The 22,460-nt window shown below is 42.0% G+C and overlaps 1 protein-coding gene across 14 annotated transcripts in view; it reads left to right on the forward strand.

The window, feature by feature from the left end:
* The window catches only part of RALGAPA2 (Ral GTPase activating protein catalytic subunit alpha 2), a 323,293-nt gene that overhangs the window by 19,694 nt on the left and 281,139 nt on the right, over nucleotides 1–22,460 (forward strand). For 8 of the 14 annotated variants that reach the window (XM_070247008.1, XM_023626011.2, XM_023626010.2 and 5 more), the window contains exons 2-3: nucleotides 14,800–14,910; nucleotides 20,850–20,902. The exons of 3 other annotated variants lie outside the window; for them this stretch is intronic. In XM_070247008.1, the coding sequence (XP_070103109.1) occupies nucleotides 14,800–14,910; nucleotides 20,850–20,902 (164 nt within the window). Of the gene's footprint in view, nucleotides 1–14,799; nucleotides 14,911–19,693; nucleotides 19,972–20,849; nucleotides 20,903–22,460 lie in introns of those variants that run through there. 3 more of the 14 variants (XM_070247005.1, XM_070247004.1, XM_070247010.1) reach the window with 2 other exon arrangements.

Consider the following 22,460-nt stretch of genomic DNA (forward strand, 5'->3'; position numbering starts at 1 on the left):
CTGAAGTGATCTTTCCTCAGAATTCCTACAGCATCTGTACCTCTCATTTGTCTTTTAAAGCCTTTGGCTTTGTCTTCTACTTACTTATGTTCCCTGATTTCCCCACTAGATGATAAGTACATTGAGAACGTGAATAGCTTCTTGTTCATCTTGATTCCTCTTAGTAACAGACTTCCTCATTTGTAATAATAATAATAATAATTAGCATTTAATCATCATTTTCCGTGTGCCAAGCACTGCCAGAGATACTTCTATGTGTATTAACTCATTTAATCCTCTCAAGTGAGTTAGGTAATCTCATTATCCCCATTTTATAGATGAGACACGGAGAGGTTAAGAACCTTGTCCAAGGTTACACAGCTAGGAAGTGGCAGAGTTGGGATTTGGACGTAGGCAGCTGGGTCCAGAGTCCTGTTATTCATTTAAAAGTTACTTTTTCTCCAGTACCAATCATGTGTTGGGCATTGTGCACAGCATTGGGATGCCAGAGCTTGTAGTCTAAGTCTGGAATAAATAACTCTTTAAAAGCCCCCAAAATGTGATTTCCAAATAGATGGAGCTAAGTCTGTGGGGGAGGGGCAGCCACCTGTGTGGATGTTTTGAAAAATTCCTGAAAGCCTTCCTGCCACAGAGATTGTTTTCACCAGCCGGAAGCTCCTATCATTAAAGTAGCGATTCAAGAACATGATTTAAGGTCTCCTGAAAGATCCCTCTAACCTTCTCCCTTGTCTCCGTGCACTCATCATCAGACCCACCCCTTGGATCCCAAGGGGAGTAACTGTAAGAAAGGACTGTTTCTGTGGACAAAAGGGAGAAGAGATTGGAAAACCTTGACTGGGATATGGGAAGAAGGGGCAGCAGGGCTGGAGGGCTGTTGCTGAGGACAGGCTTGGTGAGGCTTGGGCAAGTGCCCCAGATATTCTTTCATGGTGCTGACCTCTTGGAGTGGAAGTAAAATATCACCTAATCTTCCTTTGTGTGTGTGTGTATCATATTGCAGGTATTTATTTTTGAGAGAATGGAACCATTCTTCTCTTCCTGCTCCTAAAATAGATACATACACAAACAGACACCTCACTTTTTTTTTTTTTTGAGGAAGATTAGCCCTGAGATAACTACTGCTAATCCTCCTGTTTTTGCTGAGGAAGACTGGCCCTGAACTAACATCCATGCCCATCTTCCTCTACTTTATACTTGGGACGCCTGCCACAGCATAGCTTTTGCCAAGTGGTGCATTCTCCACACCTGGGATCCGAACTGGTGAACCCCGGGCCACCAAGAAGTGGAACGTGCAAACTTAACTGCTGCACCACTGGGCCGGTCCCAGACACATCACTTTTAACTCAAGTAAAAAGTAAATAATGAACTGGAAAAATATTTGAAACTTACAGGAGAGGAAATAGTTATAGCTTCAATATATAAAGAGCTCCTAAATATTAACAAAAAATTATGATAAATGTTTAAAATATATGTATACATGTCACAAATGAAGAAATACCAAGACCCAGTGTTTTAAATGTCACTCCTCACTAATCTAAGATATATAAATTTACAGATTAAAATGTGTTTACCTATTATGTTAACAAAGTTGCTGTGTTTTTCTGATGACAATATACTGTGTTAGCTCTGTAACACACCTTTGATAGGACTATAATTTGGCATGATCTTCCTGGAAACTAATTTGTTAATATGTATCAATGGTCTTAAAAATGTACATATCATTTGACCCAATTTGCTCTTCTAGGAAATTATGATAGATATACTGAAAGACTGTTATATTAAGAAGTACATTGCAGCATTGTTTGTATGTTAAGTCTTTTTTATTGAAATGAAATTCATAAAATTAACCATTTTAAAGTGATCAATTCAGTGGCATTTAGTACATTCACAATGTTTTGCAACCACCATCTCTATGTAGTTCCCAAACTGAAATTTTCGTCACCCCAAAAGAAAACTCTGTAACCATTAAGCAGTCACTCCTTATTCCCTCCTTTGTCCAGGCCCTGGCAACCTTTGTGTGTGTGTGTGTGTGTGTGTGTGTGTGTGTGTGTGTGTGTGTGTGTGTTTAACCGGCCTGGGCCTTCTTTTTGTTTCTCTTAATTCTTCTGTTCCACCAGAATCAGAATGGTACCTGTTGAGTGTATTGGTATTTGTAAGGACTGTTAGTTGCAAGTGGTAGAAACCCTGCTCAAATTAACTTAAGCAAAAGGGGGAATTTAATGACATATGCAACTAGCCTAAAGGAACGTGGCTTTAGGTATGGCTATCAACAAGGATGTAAGTGGTATCTCCCACTCTCACGTCCACTCACCCACTCTCATGTCCACTCACCCACTCTCACATCTACTCTCTTTTTCCATCTCCTCCCTTGGTGGAAAATACACCTCTCCACTCTTGTTCTGTGTTTGTTTGTTTGTTTTCTGTGCCTCTGCTTCATTCTCAGGCTGACTTAGCCAGGTGCAGGAGAGATGGTCCTGGCCATGACAGCTAGTGACCCTTGAGAAGAGTGAGGCCTCTCTCCTAGGGCTTACACCAGTACCTGAGAACCACTCTGATTGGCCTTACTGGGGTCATGTCACCTTTCCTGTGCGGATCACTGGGTAAGGGAGATGGGGACTCTGATTGGCTAGCCTGGATTACTTGCCCTGTTCCTATGAACTGAATCTCATTCTGGCTCATGTATGTCTGAGCACGTACTTCTAGAAAGGCATTCTGGCTCATTCCCACACAAAATGACACTGCTTATATCTCTGTCCGTGGCCGTATATACCACAAAGTGAAGTTGACTAACTTTTGTGTTAATAATCCTAGATCATTGAGAAAACCTTAAGTGACATTCATTAAGTTCTATTTAAGACTGCAGAGTTACATTTGAGGATTTATCTAATTTGAGGGAAGTTAGGGTTACTCTTTTAAGATATGGATTGGCCACTCTTTGAGTCTGCCTGGATTAGACTATCCTTATTGTTTTTAAGCCATTCTATAAATAGTTATCGAGTGCCTGCTGTGTGCCAAATGAAGCCCCAGCTTCCATTCTTTTGGGGGTAGATGGACAATAAACAAAAGACAAGCAAATGTATAATACCATTTAAGATAATATTATAGGAAGATGAAGCTTGATTGTGTGTGCTGGTCTAGAGAGCAGGGTCAGGGAAGGCCTCTCTGAAGAGGGTTTATAGCCAAGTCTTGGGTTAAGTGGGGAGCAGCTTTGTGATTATTTTTGGGAAGAGTGTTCCAAGCAAAGGGAACAGTAAGTGCAAAGGCTCTGAGTCATAAATAGGCTTGGGAATCTCGTAGAAGTCAATAGAGTTGGAGGAGAGAGGGAGCGGAGAAAGGACGGGGTGGGAGAGGGGAGGTAAGGGTTAGACCAGGTGGGGCTTACAGGTCTTGGTGAGGACTTGGGTTTTTTCTCTAAGGTAAGATGGGGAGCCCAGGGGGGCTAAGAGCAGGGGAGTGACCCGAGTTGACCTTTAGGTTTAAAGGAATCACTATGATTTCTGCACGGAGAATAGACTTGCTTGGTTAGGCTACCAGAGTCTGGTTTTCGGACTGCAAGCTTTCTTTGTAAAGAAAGCTTCCTTTGGCTTACGTTTTAAAAGGTCAGATCCTTTGCACAAAGACTGAACAGTGGCTTGAGACGGAAGAGAGAAGAGGGAAGAGAAAGAAGTGCTGGAGAAGAGGAGTGAGTGGCTATGGAAGCCATGGCAGGCACAGGTTTTGAGGAAGACAGGGGACATACATGGCCTGTGTCTTTCCTTACAGCAGCAGCAAGTAGTGATGAGAAGACAGGCTAGGAACACTGTGGGCAATGGGACAGGAAAGCTGGAGTGCAGTGGGCCATGTAATGGGGCCCACACAGCGGCCCCAGCATGTAACAGTGTGGAGATGGGCTTGCTGTGGTTCTCTGAATTCTAGTAAGATGCAAACTGCAGACATATTAGAAAGTGCTCCTGATGATGACAAAAAAATGGAGATCTGCTAGTGGCTGAAAAAGAATGAGCACAGAAAAATGTTGATGGGTCAGTACAGTATTAATTTATCAATATAAATGATTTCAAAAGGCAGCAAACGCTGCAGATTGGCTCCATTTCATGTACCCAGCTAAATTACATCCCCGTTTGTGCTTTATATTGTGTTTCTTAGTGGAAAGGCCCTAATCTTTGGCTCAGTGTTAATGGAAAAGATGTGATTTTTATGAACCAGTGTTGCTCACTGAGCATGCACTGAAGGGAATTCTGTTGTGGCAGCTTAAACCTGTCGTGTTTGAGCAGAATGAGGAACGGCTGACTTATGTGGGCTAAGGCTATCAGGTCATATGAATGAATCCTAACATGATTGGAAATTTCATCACCTTTTTGCATTCAAAGGTATCACACGTTTGTTCATTCTCATTCAGTACAAGCTACTGAATGACTGGACAGAGACAATTTCTTCTTGCCCAGTTCTATTATTTTTCTATATTTTTCAGTAAACAACAACTAGAGAAACATAGCTTTCCCTAAAGACAGCAAAACTCCTTTATAACTAGATCATTACAAGGCATTCTGTACATTTATGTGTTATTACAGAAGTTTAATTACAGTGTTGGACAGAGGAAATTTAAATTACTTTCTGTTTTTAGGGCATTTTAGTCTTGGTAAAGATGCTATTTTATATTGTTTTGGTCTTGAGTGTTCTTCAAAGTTGAAAAGTAAGACAAGTTTGGAGAAAATTATGGCCTAGTGTCATGTCTGATGAGTTGTTCTTTTCTTTTTTATGGTAAGTATTCAGGCTTTGGAAAAAAATCTCTTTCTAAAATGCCCTGGCAGCTTTTTTTTCCAAAATGAAGAATAGCTTTATATTTTTTTCTGGTTATAAAATTTTACGTACTCGTTATAAATATTTGAATAATATGAATAAGCGAAAAATAATTTAAATATGAAAAAGCTCTTTAAATTCTACAATCCCCTGATAGCCATTGTTCAAAGTTTGGTAGACGTGCTTTCTATGCTTGTTCTTGCTTGTGTGTGTTCTCTCCCTCTCTCTATCTTGTGTGTGCACACATACAAACGCAGTTTACATGAGTAGTCATTATACATGGTCTAACACTGTGTTTTTGACTTAACATGTCTTGGACATTTTTCCACATCAGTAAGTGAAGACTTACATAATACTTAAATGGCTGTATCCTGTTCCATTAGACTCATGTAACAAATTATCCACCACCCAGTCTTCAGGTTGTAAATTTCAGGCCTTCCCCTGCTGTCAGCAGATTGTGGCCTGGGAGTGAGAGGAGTGGCTGCCCAGCAACCAGAAGGGCCTTTGGTTTCTTATGTAAGGGATAAAGCAGCCGTGACAGTGTTTGTGGCAGCCGACAGGACAGGGAACAGTGTGGTGATTTTCTGGAGATAAAGACAGCCCGTTGGGGTAGGCCATTTAGTCTGTGCTGAGTTAATATCACAGAAAAGCCTTGCTTTTAACCTGTCCAAGGGGAAGATCATTCTGCTTGCAGGCTGACTCTAGTGTCCTGAGTAAACCAACTTCCAGGTCCTCTTTTGGATTTAATAGCTATTTAGTTCTGTGACTTCTACCAGATCTCTATTATGTATTTAAAAAAAAATTATTTTCAAAGTATGCTTTCCTGCACCTCCTCCATCACTTTCTGTTAATGTTAGGCTTAATTAGGTGAGCACTGTGGGAGCCTAACTGCCTGGGTTCCAGTCCTGGCAGTGACTTAACTTCTCTGACTTGCCACTGGTGATAAGGACGGTACCTGCTTCCTAGGGCTGTTGGAGTTTTAACTGAGTTAATATATGCACAGCTCTTTTGTAGGCCATTATTAGAATTATTAATAATTATTTGACATAAGGAAGACAGCTCTCTCTGCCCTCATCACCACTTTTCTGCTTCCTTCGTTGTTGGAAATGGAGGGGTGGAGGTTACCATTTAGCTCCTGCTTCATTCATTTTATTTCTGTCTCTGACTCTTTCCCTAGTGAGTGGTTTTGACTGTGATGTAGGCTAGCCCCAATTCAGATCAAGAAAAGTAGAAGCAATTGTGCATTGACTCAAAAAGTCTGATGAAATGTGATTCCTATAAAAGGAATAAATATATTAAAATGTATATAAAACATATTTGATTTGAATATTATATTTCATTGGTATATATATTGTGTTTTATAATATTGATACTTAATATCTGTTAACAATAAAGTTTTGGAATCCTGCGTTTAAGAAATGTGTATCAAAAATGTTTAAAATAAAAATAGCTCTACTTTTTAAAAGTTTCGCACTAGATATCTGGAGTATATCTTCATACAGAATTACTTTATACATGGACTATCAGTCCTGGATAACAAAGTTTTACCTTTCTGACTTCTAAGAATTTTACTTTCTACGTCTAGTTTCCATTGTAGGTATAAATAAATGAAAATAATACATCTTAGGAAATGAAATGGAGGAATATAACTTTTTTGACCTTTTCAATTATACTAGTATTTGTTTCCTGTTCTGCTGTCAGATTTTATTTTAGTATCTACAGGATGTTTTTGGTTGCAAGTAACAGAAAACCCAAATATAAATGTGAATAATAAGGACTGTCTTTTTCTTCTATGAAAAGCAGTCTCAAGGCTGGGCAGCCCCAGAGTTGGCTAATTCAGCAGTTCAGTGACATCAACAGTCCGGACTCTCTGCCTCCCTGCTCTGCTGTCCTTAGTGTCCTCAGTGTGCCAGGTTTGTCCTCAGGGTGGCAAAATGCCTGCAGACATTGCAAGCATTGTGCCCAGGTAGAGCAATGTCCAGAGACAGGAAAAAAGAAGACGTTTTTTCTTTGTGTGTCTTTAAGAACAATGAATCTTTTCCAGACATCTCCATCAGACTTCCTCCCATTTCATATTGAGCAACGTTGGGTCACAGGCTTGAGCCTAAACAAATCATTGGTAAGTGGCATGTTGCCACCATAGTTGGCTTGACAGCACCAGGTCCCACCCTCTGGGGCTAGGGACAAGCCAGCCTCTCTGAAGGGCACAGCTTGTGGAGGAGGATGATCCCTGAACAAATGGGGGCTCTGTTTGGGAGAGGAAGGGTCAGTTTGTGGGAGTGAGTGGGGTGAAGGGGCCAGAGGGAAAGCAACAGTGTCTGCTCCAGGCTACTCTCACTTTTTAGTTTAAATGCTATGAAGAACACCTATGGAAATAAATAGTCAACTATGATGAAGTTTGAATATATGTATATTTTTAGGGAAAAATTAAAAAAAACTTTAGAACAGTATAACTGGTAGGTACAACAAAGCTATAATGTATGTAAGAAAGAAAACTATCAGTGAAGCTAAAAGATGAGTTCATTTCATTTCCTGCAAATAGGAGTATGTAGTTTAGGCCCAACATGCTTCCAAAGTACTATCTGAGGGTTCTAGTCTCCTTTTCCTTCTATTGGGCCAGGTTAGTGGTCTTGGGCACCAAGTACAGGTGTATCATCAGCTTTTGGCCCTGGAGAGGGCTGAAAATTGGATTCACAGTGTGGAACTTCTTAGAGTGATGGGGCAAAAGCCTGATTGTATTAGATGCTTAGTTAGGTGGGTGGGTCTAAAGTGTTTATTATTATGCATCGTAAATTACATGCATGCAAGGCCTGAGGAGACATCCCTGTTGTGTGCCTAGGGAGTGGCCTATGATCACTTCTAATTATAGTCTCCTTATTGAGTCTGGTTGCTTAGGCAGCTTGTGGTGGGGAGGTAAGGAGGAAAGGCTGGGTGTCTTGTAAGGAGCAAGGGGAGGACCTCCCATCAGTCTGATGGGGTGGGGTAGTATAAGGGTTATCTTCAGTACATTATTCTTTAACTTCTGGATGACTCCAGGAGTAATTCCATGTCAAATATGTTCAATGATGTTTATACCTAAAAGTGGATATAGATTGAAAACATGGCATTTGAGAGAGGTTTTCTGAAATATGAAATCTCCATGGCATTAGAAAAAGTGTACTTGTAGAATGGACTTTGATCTTTTAGTTCTTAAAGCTTTGCAGAAATTCTAGAAATAACTTTGCCTGTTGTGGTGGGGGGTTGTTGTGTTAGGCAAGGTGTCCTTACTTGTGAGCTGACTTTAGTGGGTGAGTAGGCCCACCTCCCAATTCATCCTCTACTCCCAGACTTCTCATACCACGTCTTCAACCAGACCTCATGTTTCAGAGCCCTGATGCACTGGGGTTGGAGCCTTTCGTTTGCTGTGTAAGTTAGTATTTCCATCCACACAAAGATTTTATATTTGCATGTAATCGTTACAGGGGGCATTTTTAGGTCTGTATTTGATGCATTTTTCAGATGTGAATTTCTCTTTAACAATAATGATAAAAGTATTGATTACCGTGGAAGCACAGTGAACATACCTGTTGTGTTATCACCTGATTACCAGCTGAGTCTTGAAAGGGCTTCATTGTGTAGATTTTACCTCCTCACCAGGAAGGCTCCAGGGTTTTTACCTTCCCTTGGCACAGTACTGCACACACAGGAGGTTCTAAACCTACTGCCTGCTGTCAGGAAAAGGAGTCCCTGCCTGCACTCTTGTTAGCATGTGTCACTGTTGACAGAAAGTTTGTATCAACAGGCAGCCTCTGTTATTTGGATCCATTTTTTCTGCTTTTCCTTCTTTAGTGGAGGCGATGATGTGTTATACTTGCGGGCACCTCTTCATGGGCTTGTCGGCCATCATGGCCCGTGAAGCTGCTTGGTGATGAGTTTCTTCTTTTTCTCCACCAACGTTTCTGTAATAGTGTTGCCTAACAGCCCATCCCAAACCTCATGGCAACAAGCATCTATTTTTTTCCCTCACCAGTCTGCATTGGTTGGGGTGGTTCTACCTCTGGCTGCAGGTTGCCTGGGTTTGACTCCACTGTGGGCTGAGTCCAATGAGTTCCCTCATTTCCCGTGCACGAGAGACTACCAGAGGCTCTCCAGCTGCTGCTGGGTCATATTTCTGATGACTGACCAAAGCAAGTCAGGAGATCAGCCCCAAATCACTGTGGGTGGGTGTTATCCAAAGGTGTGGATGGAGGGAAGGAATAATTTGTGGCGTTTTTACAAACTGTCACAAGAGGGAAAGAGGGCAGGGATATAGGCAGTTGTTAAAAGTGAAATCACCAGACTCATATTAGCCTTTAAGTAATGGTACATTACTAGTGACCTTCGTCCTTGTCAGCATTTTCTGTCTTCTGTCTAAATAGTTTATTTTCCTTCTTCTCATTCTTTCTAAACTATGTTTTATTAAGTTGTTATGGTCACCTTGAATTCTTCACCTACCCCTTTTCCCTATCACCAGGCTGTGATCTTGAGCATCATGCCTCAGTGCCATTCTCTAGGGAATATGAGTAAAAGAGTAAATGACACGGTCTTCATCTGTACAGATGTGTAGGCAGGCAGGATGGCCCCTGGCTCTGGCCTGGGGCTGGGGCTGGGGGATGGAGGGACAGGGAGGGTTGGGGGTTCAGTCCCCACTAGGGAGGAGCTGAACTGAGCTCCTTCTTCCTCTTGACAGTTTCTACTCGGGCTCCCGAGTGGGAGAAAGCCTTTTTCTCTTCCTTTGGTTCTTTCCGGGGGTCTGCGGAAGCAGGTTTTTGTGGGATTCTGTTCTGATCCTTCCAAGTAAAAAGGAATAGAATTGTTATTGAAAAGGATTATATGTGGAAGGAAATGGAGGGATCATCTCTCTGGTTTTGTGGGTAGTCCTTACTGCTGTATTGGGATTGAGTGCCATTTAATAAGGGACGGTCTCATTCAGTGTAAGAGTTTCATGAGCCAGAGTTTTATGGCTTCACAGGTAGATGTTCACAGGTAGGTGGGTTAATCCCACCTAGTGAGAGGGCCTTTGCCAGGAGCTAAATAGTTGTAAAACAACCAACATTTATATAATCCTGGCTGACAGTCTTATAAGCACCTTGCGTATGCTCATTTCTTTGTCATAGCAGTCCTGTGATGAAAGAACCATTGTCAGCCCCATTTCTCAGATGAGGAAATTGAGGCACAGGGTGTTCAAATAACTTGTCCAAGGTCCTGTAGTTTCTGAACTTGAACCCAGGCAGTCGGCTCTGAAGGTTTTGCCCTCAGCCTTTGCTGTTGCCTTTCAGCTGGATGTGGAGAAATAGTCGTCAACAAAAGGTTCAGCTGGACAAAGGGCCGGGAGAGAGTAGGTTTTAGTGTGGAATCTAAAAGATTATTTTTGAAATGTAATGGGAAAATAATAGAAACAGTTTATTGGGTTTTGGTTGATGGTGAAGGAGAATGAGAAATTAAAGGAGATTTCTTTGAAAATTCAGGAATGTCCCCTAGCTCTGCTAAGCTGTCTGCTGCTTGCTTCCCTGTGGTTAACTTGAACTCACTTCCTTGAGTTTTGTGATTATAGTGAGGCGGTGGGCCCGTGATGTGCCACCCACACTGAAGACCATCACCTCAAAGGCGGCTCACCATCTGGGCTCTGGAGTTCAGGGCTTTCCCTTCTCCTCTCTTCCTTACTGGCTCCACGAGGCTGTGGGGAGGTCACTGTGAGCTCCTTCTTGGGAACTCAGCAGTTCCCATCTTCAGTGCCGCTCACTCCCCTCGTTTCTTACGTGTCTTCTTTTCCTCCTGCTCTTTTTCATCTGGCTTTCCTGCACATCCCCAAGGTGATGACTTATTTTTTTATATTCCTGACCTGATTTCTTGTTTTCATTTATTCCCACTTGTCTCTGAGGCCTTTGTATAGCTTAGGTTTGAGTCAGAAGACCCAGACAGTTCTGCCCACATTCCTGGCTGGCTGTGTTGCCTCAGCTTCTGAACCTCAGGTTTCTTTATCTTGATCACAACTGCCCCATCTACGTCACGGGGCTGTGGTGAAGGTCAAATAAAATAAGTTCATGAAAGTGCTTTTAAAACATAAATGTATAGCATTATTAATATTCCCAACCTCCCCATGTGGCCTTGTCCACTTCCTGCTTTGATGCCTCAGCTTCAGTCATGGTGCCTTTCCTGTTACTTATTTGTTTACCTGTGTATTCTTGAGGGCCCTGTGTTTTAATCTCTTTGAATTTCCTTGCACTCTGCACAGGGCTAGTTGGCATGGGGAGGGCCTCAGAAATATTTGAATGAATAGGTGAAGAATGTCTAAAGGAAGTTTGTGGTCATAGTCTTCTTTTTTTTTCGTGAACAAAGCATTCCTACTATATCCCTGAACAAAGTGAAGTTAACCTTGTTAAAAAGCAGCCCTTTGATGCTTTCTTGTGTTCCCTTTTCCAGGATGCTAAATTCCAGTGCCTATGGTTGCCTTCCCCAGGATCTATGCTTACTTTATAAATAATCATCTGATGAGACTTGTGCTTCAAAAGTAAGACAAATCAAGGAATCATTCTAGATTTTGAATTAGAGAAGTAAAATATTTGATATTTACTTTTTGTTTATTCATTAAACAAATATGTGTTAAGTACCAAGCTCTGTTCCTGGGGCTGAGACTACAGCAGTGAACAAAACAGATGAGATTCCTGCCCTTATGCAGCTTCCATTCTAGTAGAGTGCCAGTCAATGAAGAAATAAATGAATAAATAAGATAATTTCAATTGATCTTAAGTGCTGTAGGGGAGAATCATGTGAAGAGGACTCCCAGACCAATGAGAAGTTCTCATACTTGTAAATAAACTGAGTACATTACAGATGTTGTGCTCTTAGTTTCACTGTATATTGGCTTACCTTGAAGGTGTCTAATTGTCTTGTTAGTATTTTAAGCTCAGCACCATCCATGCCTCATCCACAAGAAAGATAGTGAATAGCTGAGGAAGAAGGCGGCTGTTACCTGGACTTTTGGCTTCATGAGAGCATCTCAGTCTATAGGAGGGCTGCTCAACCTTGACAGGGACCTTCTTTGTTCAGGTTGCTGATATTTAAGTGTCTCTGAGGGACCAAGGGAGGCGTGGGGAAGATGGGGGAGTTGTTGATTGCCCAGTGACCTTTCTGTACCATCTTGCTCCATCAGTGCACCCACATCCTTGATGCCAGGGAAATTCTGTGTCTGAGGCCCACTTACTGGTGAGCAGTTGGGTGTCTATCTGTCGCAGAGTCTATAAAGGAAGAAGGCAGGGTGATATGATGAAATGTGAAGAAGGACATAAGGGACATCTTTAGATTTCTGTGAGGAGGTGATGTGTGATCCCAGTTCTGAAGGATGAGAAGGAATGAATTGTATGAAGATCTAGGGGTGGCAGCAGCATACTGGAGGTGCCCCAAGTTGGGAACACATTTGGGAAGTTTGGGGAATGGAAAGACGCTGCAGTGGTTGGAGTACAGGGCGTAAAGGAGACAGTAGTGTGAAATGAAGCTGGCATTGAATGGAGGGAATCATGCAGAGCCTTGCAGGCCTTGGTGAAGAGTTTGCATCTTATTTTAAGTACTCTGGGAGGCTGTTGGGAGGTTTTGAGTAAAGGAATGATCTGATTTGATTGATACTATTAAATTTTCGTTTGACTGCAGTGTAGAGAATGGACTGCAGAGGGGAGGAGTGGAAGCAGGGAGCCCAGGCAGTGGGTGTGGTTGCAGCCTGGGTGAGAATTCATGGCTACGTTTGCCAGGCAGGGCTTTGGAGGGTGAGAAGCGGCCCAAGACTGGAACCTGCTGGAGCTGACACACTGCAGATGGGTTGTGAAGGAGCAAGAAGAACCCGAGATGATGTCTAGGTTTTGGCTTGAGCAGCTGGATGGATGGTGGTTCCTGAGGGAAGAACTGAATTTGAGGGGGAGAACAATGTTTCCCTTTAGACATGTTTAATTTGAGAAGCCTTTGGACCCTTACGTGGAGAGATCCAGCTGGTAGCAGGCTGTGAGAGTAGAGATCGCCAGGGGCGAGGGGAGTGTCAGGGCAACAGATAGAAATCGGGAGTCTGGGGCAGAGGTATGAAATTTCTCTCTTGATAGCCTCAAGGATTTGAAGGAGGATTAGGCCGTTTCTTTCCTGTAGGCATATGATCTAATGGTTTACAAGTTATGGTTATTATCCTCTCATTGTATGTTATAGGCTGTTTCTTTTATTCAATTCATTCAAGAAAATATTGAACTAAATACTGTACTACATGTAGGGGACATAATTATGCATGAGATAGACTGGGAATTCTGTGAGGGTAGGGAGTATCTTTGGCAGAGAAGACAGATCATTCCAGTAGGAGTAAGTCGGAATTCCATCAGGAGTTAAGTAAATATAACACCTTCTATGACAGGGCAGAACAGTGGGGTGGGGCACATAGCAGAGGCAACTCACCTAGTCTTGGGGTAGGCTGGGATGTTTGAGCTGACCAGCAAGTGGTGAGTAGAGGCCAGCTGGGTGAAGCGTGCTTCAGAGGGAACAGTTAGTGGTGGATGGGCTAGCAGTGTGTATCGGAGCGAAAATGAACAAAACCCTTTCTTGGAACCGGCACATTCTGCGGAAGGCACTCAAGGATTGCTTGGCAAGATTGTGTGGCTCCTTAGAATGGTAATATTCATGTGGGTTAATGATACTAGTTTCATTGTTACTTGCTTTCACACAGATCAGTTTGTTAGTTACTAGGAACTTCCACTGCTCTGTGCTCGGTTCTGTTTTAGGGCAGGAAATCGAATGTTAAATTGGCAGCTCATATGACTTTATAAAACACCTTGTGTGCATTATTTCAAAGAACGAGGGCAGATTTTTGCATGAAAGACCCCATCTGCATATCTAGAGGCCTTTACTTCTCTAAAGGCCCTATCTAGCTAGTTGTTTTCAAAAACGACTTTTTAGATTCACCAGCATGAGTGTTAACTTTATAGAATTTAAAAAATAGTAATGGGTGTGTTCACATATATTCACAGTATTAGACCCCAAAAGCAACTGATACCGTTCTGTTACAGATTGAATAGCAACACATTTTTTCCTTGAGTAATCCATGTAGAATTTTAAGGGAAGCTGTTTTTAATTTTCCTACGGTTACTAGTGTATTCTTCCAAAGAGCCGACACCTTGGTCAGGACCCCATTGTAAATGGCACGAACAACTTGTTTGCTAAGGAAAATGTACAAAGGTGCGTTGACAGTGGATAACTGCTCTGACCCGAGTTGCGAGGAATGATTGGGGCCCCAGGAAGAAGTGGCTGTATTGCTGCCTGGCCCCAGCAGGAGTTGTCATTGGGCTAAGTTCCCTGCACAGCCTATCTACCCGAAGAACCTGGTTTAGCAAATCTGGTGCAAGAAGGAGAAACACTGCTCAAGGCGACTCTAGGAACATGTGCTGGGCCCTGCGTGTCCAAACAGAGCAGAACAGGTCACCTAGAAGCTGGAGGGAAGGTGGTGACCAGTGGCCCAGATGAAAGTGGGTGGGTATGGTGGGGAGTACCTGCTGGTTCTCTTCAGCTGGTTTTATGTCAGCAGGGAGAGAGAAGAGACTGGGCCATGTGGAACTCCACCCGCAAAGTTGTTTTTCAGACAAACAAACCCATACCCCTTGTTGGCCTACGTCAGAAGCCGCGTCCTCCATGAACTTCTACTTTCCCGTTCCCTAACAGGAAGTCATCTTGTCCCTCCCCAGACCCTCACTTGCTGCTGCCCCTCTAGCTGGTCTGTCAGTGCTATGCCCCTGTGGCTCTGATCTTGAGTCAGTCTCCTGCAGGGGTCTGCACATGGAGGAACGGCGCCTGGCCAATTCAGAGCTCCCTTAAATGAATGGAAATACTGTTTTCTTGTTTTGTTTTGTCTCATAAGAGAATAAAGCTAGTTTTTATTTTCCTTAATTTCTGAAAAGGTTGTTTGTGAATTCTGATAATTGTATAAGGTTGTTGTCATAAATGAAAACTTTTTCTTTTCAGATAATGTGGATACAAGTGATCTTAAGCAGTTTTTTGAGACCAACTATTCTCAGATATATTTCATCTTCTATGAAAATTTTATAACACTGGAAAATAGTTTGAAATTAAAAGGTAAGCATTTCTACAAGGTTTTATATATACAAGGTTTTTTTTATATACAAGGTTTTTTTAAAAAAATATTCAGGACGTTTTTGGAGGTTGTATGTGTCCAGAGCCACAAGTGATATGCTTTGAGCCCTCTTTCTTGCCAAGCCCTTAGCAGAGCTGCGAGATCACAGTGGCTGGCATCTGTTTCCCTTGAGCTTTCTCTTCTACAGGTGTTAATTGCACGGCAAATGGCTAAAGGGAAAACAGAAAAAGAAGAAACCTACAGAAGGCATGAATTCCAAAGGAATAATTTACTCAAAAAGAAAGAAAGAAAATTAATATATGCACACTATATAAAGAACTCAGACTCTATTAAAGGATTTGAAATGAAAACTGACGTGTCTGTTTTGCCCAGACCTCCAGTCCTACTCTTCAGAAGCAACCACTATTAAGTTTCTGTATTTCTTTCTATATATGTTATTAATGTATTATGTTTATATATGTTTATGGTTATGCCCATGTATACTTACATAAAATATTCTTAGAAAATCAAGCCAATAAGGTCACACTGTGCTTTCTGCTTTGTATTTAGGTGGCAGGATAGTGTAGCCTGGGGAGCCAGACTGGGTTTGATCCTGGCCCTACCCTTCCAGCTGTTTTTCCCTGGGCAAGTTACTTAACGTCTTTCTGAAGCTCCCTCCTGTCTGCATTAAACGGGTCCTGGGGTTTTAGGACAGAGTATGGCACATCATATGTGCTCAGTAAGTGTTAGCTGCTGTGATCATCATCTTTCGTTTTCATGTAGTCTGTTTTGGAAATTCTTACATGTTAGCACATTTATTTCTACCTCAGTTTTAAATAGTTACATAGTACTGCATTGAATAGAAATGCCATAATTCTGGATAAGTGACTTCTGAGTGACTGGGTCAGAATCAGAGTTTTAAGGTTGGAAGGGGCTCAAGAGATTGGGTTGTCCACACTCCTCATTTTAGATTTGAGAGAACCATGTCCAGACAGGTTATATTACTGGCCTAAGGCCACACAGATTATTTAATTGCATAGCCAGAAATGCAGCCAGCTTTCTTGATGCTAAGTTCAGAGCTCCTTCTGTACCAGTGGTTCTCAAAGCCTGGTTGTTGCACTAGCAGCATGGGTATCACCTGGGTACTTGTTAATAAGCCTACTGAATCAGGAACTCTGCGGATGCAACTCAGCACTTTGTGTTAACAAGCTCTCCAGATGATACTGATGTGCTCTCAAGTTTGAACACCACTGTTCTGTTTTGTGTTTCTCCTATTAAAAAAAAAACACTGATGCTAGGTCAACCAGACACATGCTGAAATGTCATCTTTGTTGTCAGTAGTCTGTGTTGCTCACCTACAGATAAGAGTGTCTTATACCTGTGGCATAGACCATACGTGCTTTAGCATCTCAAAGCATGCCTCTGCTGCTGGTGCCTCTCAGGGCTCAGCCTTTGGACCCTGCCTCTGGCAGCTCTGTGTCTCTCTTCTGTTTAATCCTTCGTTTATTCACCCATCCCAGTATTGAATGCTGACAATGTTCAATGCACTATGTTAAAGTCCTTGAGGAATCCAGAGATGTATCAGATGCTGAACATGTTTCATGGGGGAGTGGTGGTGGTAGTGATTGTGGACTGGTCTCAGAATAAGCCATATGCGTAGTTAACTATGAAACAAGTTAGAAAGTGAGATGTTCTATAAGAGAGATATACACAAAGTGCTATGGTTGTTGGGGAGAGGGAGAGATGACTTCTTGTTGAGCATATGAGTGAGGCTTTGGGGACAAGGTGACCTTGGAGATGGACCTTGAAGGCGATGTAGGATTTCAAGTGGAGGAGAAGGGCACTGCAGATGGAGGGTAGAAAATGAGCGAGAGCCAGGAGCCTGTGTTTAGGGCATGTGGGGAGATAGCATTTTTTTTTTCTTGCAATGTAAGATGTGTGAAAGAGACTTGCAGGAAATCAGATTATGCTAGACTTGCAAGGAGCTTTGAACTCCAGGCTAAGAAGTTTGGACTTTGTTCTTTAGGTAGTTAGAGCTTTTGAAAATGTTTGCTACTAAGACAGTGTCTTATAATGTGGTAAGTGGACCAGAGGCAGGAAGACCAATTAGGAGGCTGATGCTGTCATCCCTGTGAGAGCTGGTGATGCCTAATCCAGGGAGGTGGCAGTTAAGAGCAGAGAAAGTGTTGTGTCTCAATGGGTTCACCATTCATGAGACTTGAATATAAGGAGAAGGAATACAGGAGGGAGAAGTCAAAGATGCTTCAGGATGTTGAGTCTGGTTCATAAGCTGCCATTACAACAGTGGGAACCCTGGCGGGGAGCTAGGTTTGGGAGATAAGAGGATGAGTGCAGCTTTGAGCAATCTGAGTTTGAGGTGCTCTGAGTTTGAGGTGCCTGTGGGACACCCAGGTGTTGGTTGTGGCTGGGCAGTAAAAATATAGGCTCTGAAGTTTGGGAGAAGAGAGATGCAGTCATGCTATTGCCAAGGGAGAAAGGATATGTAGAGAAAGAGAGTGATAGTCAGGGATTTGGGGTAACTCCTTCTTTTACTGGGTAGATTAAGGAGAGATAAAGGAGTTGTGGGTGTGGTTGTGGGTGTGGGCGTGGGCATGCGTGTGCCCCAGGAAAGTGTTTTGTCGCAGAAGCCCAGAGAAGAATTTCAGTGAATGAAAGATCAGCAATGCTTGATGATGCAAAAAGTTGAGGGGCAGTGGGACTAGGAAATGATAGTGCGTTGAGGAGGTTGCCACTGACTACTGAAAGAAAAATTCTAGGGGAGTAGTAGGATCAGAAGCCAGACAGAGAGAGATGGAGTAACTGGATGGTGAGACAGTGAAGGCTATAGGTGGGAATACCCTCCCAGAAGTTTGGTAATGGAGACAAAGGATTGTATCTCAACGAGTAGCTTGATCATGGGAAGATTTTAAAGGATGTGTTTGCCTGTTTGAGGGCTGAGGAAAGGGAGATAACTGATGGTGCAATGGGTTGGCAGAAGTGGGTTGAGACAGGATCAAGTGTAAAGAAGAGAACATGGAGAGGAGTGTGTAGATGCTCTGATTGCTTCTGTAGAACCTGAGGCGAATGGCAAGCTGGAGGGGAAGGAATTTGGGGTGAGGCACTGTGGTGGTCTCTGACGTATAGCAGGTGGCTCAGAGTCTTACAGAATGCACCAGGCTCTAGTAGGTCATCAAGTCATATATGGGTGTGTGTCCAGGATGCCAAATGTTTTTTTAATGAGTTCTTTAGCTTTTTCTCCTGTGATTTATAAATTTAAATTTTTTCCCCCAAATTTGCAGATATTTCATGTATGAAATGATCTGGTTTTTATTTTGCTTCCTAATTTTGCTCCACTTCACTTTTGTTTGAAAGTGTGTGGAGTAAGAAAGTGTGATATTATGTGTAGTCAAAATAGCAAAGAAAAAAGTTTAAACCCCATATCTGAAAAAAAAACCCAAACCTCTACAGCCTAAAAACCTTGTTTTTAAAGAGTCCTCCCTCCCTCTTCCCCTTTTTGTTCCCTCTATCCTTTTCAAAAGTGTAGCTGTTCAAGACTGTATCGGTTAGTTTGTGATGCATAACAAATTACATAACAAACCATTCTAAAACTGGGTGCCTTAAAACAACCACCAGTCATTTAGCATATGATTTTCTGGGTCTATTGGGCAGTTCTTCTGGTTTAGGCTGGTTCATGCCTTTGATGGCAGTTGGTGGCAGATGGTCTTGTTTACGTGTCTTGTGGTTGGCAAGCTATTGACTAGGGCACCTTGGTTCTCCAGGTGACCCCTTTTCTCCAGCAGGCAGGCTATCTTGGGATCCTTCACATGGTGGCCTTAGGGCTCCAAGCTCAGTAAATGCATAAGGCTTTTAAAGCTTGTGCTTGTCTCACATTTGTTAATGTCACTTTGGCCAGAACAAGTCACATGGCATGTCAGATTTAAGGCATGAAGAAATTGACATCTCTTGATGGGAGGGGAGAAACTCTGCACTTTTGCAGTCTACCGCAAAGAATCATAATGAAGAACCAATAAAAACAGAGTGAGATTTTGAAGTTTCTTGCTTTTAATAAAATCTGTGTTTTGATTAGAGTGTATGGCAGAAAGTGTACTAAAACAAAAGAATAAAGGAAAATGTTTACTAGGAATAGTGAAATAATCATGTGATAACTTCAGCCTTCCAGTTATTCAGGCCAAAACCTGAGTTACTGTCTCTCCCTTCATAATACATCAATCATCACTGGCCTCTTCTCATTGCCTATACTGGAAATGCTGAAGTTCTCATTATCCTCCTCTGGATTACTGCAGTAGCCTCAGAAATAGTCTTCCCTCCTCCGCATTGCACCCCCCTACCCAAAATCTCTTTAAAAGAGCAGCAAGAGTGATGCTTTTAAAATGTGAGTCAAATCACAACTCTCAGTGCTCCACACCCTTAAATGGCTTCTCATTCTTGAAGTCGTTACAGTGATTTCAGACCTTACCTACCTGCCTTCCTTTACCTCACCCATTCTCTAATCTCACCTGCCACAACTCTCCCCCTTTGTTCCAGACACAAGGGCCTTCTCGCTGTTTCCTGACTGTGCCAAACCTGCTCAGCTGTAGGGAATTTGCACTGTCCAGTCCCTCTGCCTGGGGCACATTTCCTCTAAATTTCCATATGGCTTCTTTCCTTACGTCTTTTAGATCTTTGCTCAAATGTCATCTTTTTTTTTTAAGATTTTATTTTTTTCCTTTTTCTCCCCAAAGTCCCAGTACATAGTTGTATATTGTTCGTTGTGGGTCCTTCTAGTTGTAGGCTTGTGGGACCCTGCCTCAGCGTGTTTTGATGAGCAGTGCCATGTCCGCGCCTAGGATTTGAACCAACGAAACACTGGGCCACCTGCAGCGGAGCATGCGAACTTAACCACTCGGCCACGGGGCCAGCCCCGCTCAGATGTCATCTTATCAGCAAGATGTTCCTGGACTTCCCTAGTCAAAACTGCAAACTACCCTTTTTGGCATTCCCCATCTGCCTTCCTTCGTGGTTTTCTCACTTACTCATTGTTGACTGCCTCCTCCTGCCAGAATGTAAGCTCCCTTGGTGTAGGGGTTGTTCTGTTTTGTTCTCTCTTGTATCCTCAGGTTCTGGAATAATTCCTGACATAGAGACATTCTTTAGTACTTGTTCAGTGAATGAATGACATCCACTTTATAGAGCTGTGGGGATTCAGTTAGATTAGGGGTCCACAGGTTATAGGTCGCTGCCTGTTTTTATAAATAAAGGTTGGACACAGTCAGCCCCATTCATTTGTGTATTATCTATGGCTGCTTTTGTACTATAACAGCAGAATTGAGTGGTTGCAAGAGAGGCCTGCAAAGCCTAAAATATTTACTATCTGGCACTTTACAGAAAACGTTTACTGATTCCTAAGTTAGGTGATATGTGCCAGGCACTTAGCACAGTGCTTGGTACATAGAGACTGGACAGTAAGTCATAACTGCTGCTATCAGTGTTGTAGTTTTATTATTGTTATTATCAAAAGGACAGTGTGCAATTGCCTGAAGAGGTATATGACTTTTTATAGTTATTACTGGTCTATGCCTCTTTGTGTCACAAAGCTAGAACTTTTTATTTTTGTTGGGTGTTCTATCATAATTTGAGCTCATAAGTAACTAATTGAGAAATGAATAAATTACCTGCCACAGGTTGTTAACAACTTGGGAAACATGGAATCTGTGTTAAAACACTTAGCAAGGAGCAGTTCTGCTGGATTCTGGACCCAGACAGTCTGGCTCAGTTGTCCATCTGCATTCCTAACACGGGCTCCACATTACCTCCTAGTATTTTTTGAATAAATGAATGTATGTTGAGGCTTAAATGTTTTAAGATACCTTTTAACATAATTTTTAATATCCTAAAATTTACACATTGTCATAATAACTAATTTTTTTTTCCTGTATTCCAGGGAATAATAAGTCACAAAGGGAGGAGCTGGACTCCATCCTCTTTCTTTTTGAAGTAAGTTTTTGTTAATTCATTTAGCTTTTAAGATTCTTGTCAAAAATATGGTATTTTAAATCTTTAACTTGCAGACAAAACAAAAATGATGGACGTGTGTTTCCTTCCTCCTTCCTTCCTTTTGCTTTTACAAGCAATGCTGCAAAGAAGGTTCTTGTGATTTTTTTTTTTCTGCAAATGTGGGAGAATTTTTCCTGTAAGGATACCTAGACTTGAAATTATTAGATGGAAACGTATGCACATTTTAAATAACTGATATTGACAAATTGCTCTTCAAAAAGGTCATATAAGCTTACATGTAAACTATATGTAAGTCTTATATCAGTTTCTGTAACCAACAGTGGAGATGATTTGTGTTTGTAATATATGCAAACTGACATATAAAAACTTACTGTTTTTAATAAATGTTTTTCTGACTACTAGTGAGGTTGCAATCTTTTTATGTGTTTATGTGTCCTTGTGTGTAGATCGTATGTTCTCTTCAATTTGGAATAGTGTTTGGGTGTGGTTTTTGATCTATTAAGCTTAAAGTCTCTCTTGTCCAAATGTATTAGATCAGTGGCCGGAATACCCATACCTTGAAAACTACACTAGAAGCAAATTATAGGTTCTGAAAGTTAATTGTTGGTTATCTAGAAATTATTCATTGTTTGAAGAGACATGTACTTAGGTTGATGCGGGATCAACTTTATGGCTGTGAAGGAAAAGCCTAATATGTATTTGCTGCAGAGCTGGCTGGAGAGGGAGGCCATGGCTCTCCATGGGCTTTCTGGGTTTGTGGTATAAAACACATATGGAAACCTCCAGCCCAGGGCTCGGCTCATAGCTGGCGCTTGATAACTATGGTTCCCTTTTCTCTCCTTTGAGGACTGTCCTCCTTCACCAGAATAACAGACATTGATTCACTGCGTATTTTGCGGTGGTTGTTGTGTTTCCTGTGGTAACCCTCCTGTGAATGAAACCTGTGCAGAGGAGTTGTTTTTAACAGAAGCTTTAAGTCTATCACTTAAATGTGTATCTACTGACCACCATTTGTTTCGACTATTCTATTAATTTACTTTATTTGTGTAATAGTTGATGCGTTTACTAAAGGATCTATAACACATGCAAGTTTTGAAGCATGATGATAAAGCCCATACTCTTTTTTTTTTAAGATTGGCACCTGAGCTAACATCTCTTGCCACTCTTTGTTTTGTTTTGTTTTTCCTCCTTCTTCTCCCCAAAGCCCCCCAGGACATAGTTGTATAATCTAGTTGCAGGTCCTTCTAGTTGTGGCATGTGGGACGCCGCCTCAGCATGGCCTGATGAGCGGTGCCATGTCCACCCCCAGGATCTGAACCGGCGAAACCCTGGGCCGCCGCAGCAGAGCACATGAACTTAACTGCTTGGCCACGGGGCCGGCCCCTCTTCTTTTTCTGTTGTATAAAATAGTTTGTATGAGATTGGAATGTTCTGTGCCTAGAATGTTTTTCAGTCATTGCTGTAAAAACCATCTGAGACTGGTGCTTTTTTGTTTTTGTTTTTTTAATGGGAGGATTTTAACCACTCATTCAATTTC

Source organism: Equus caballus, chromosome 22, assembly GCF_041296265.1.
Source record: "Equus caballus isolate H_3958 breed thoroughbred chromosome 22, TB-T2T, whole genome shotgun sequence".
NCBI classification, from domain to species: domain Eukaryota; kingdom Metazoa; phylum Chordata; class Mammalia; order Perissodactyla; family Equidae; genus Equus; species Equus caballus.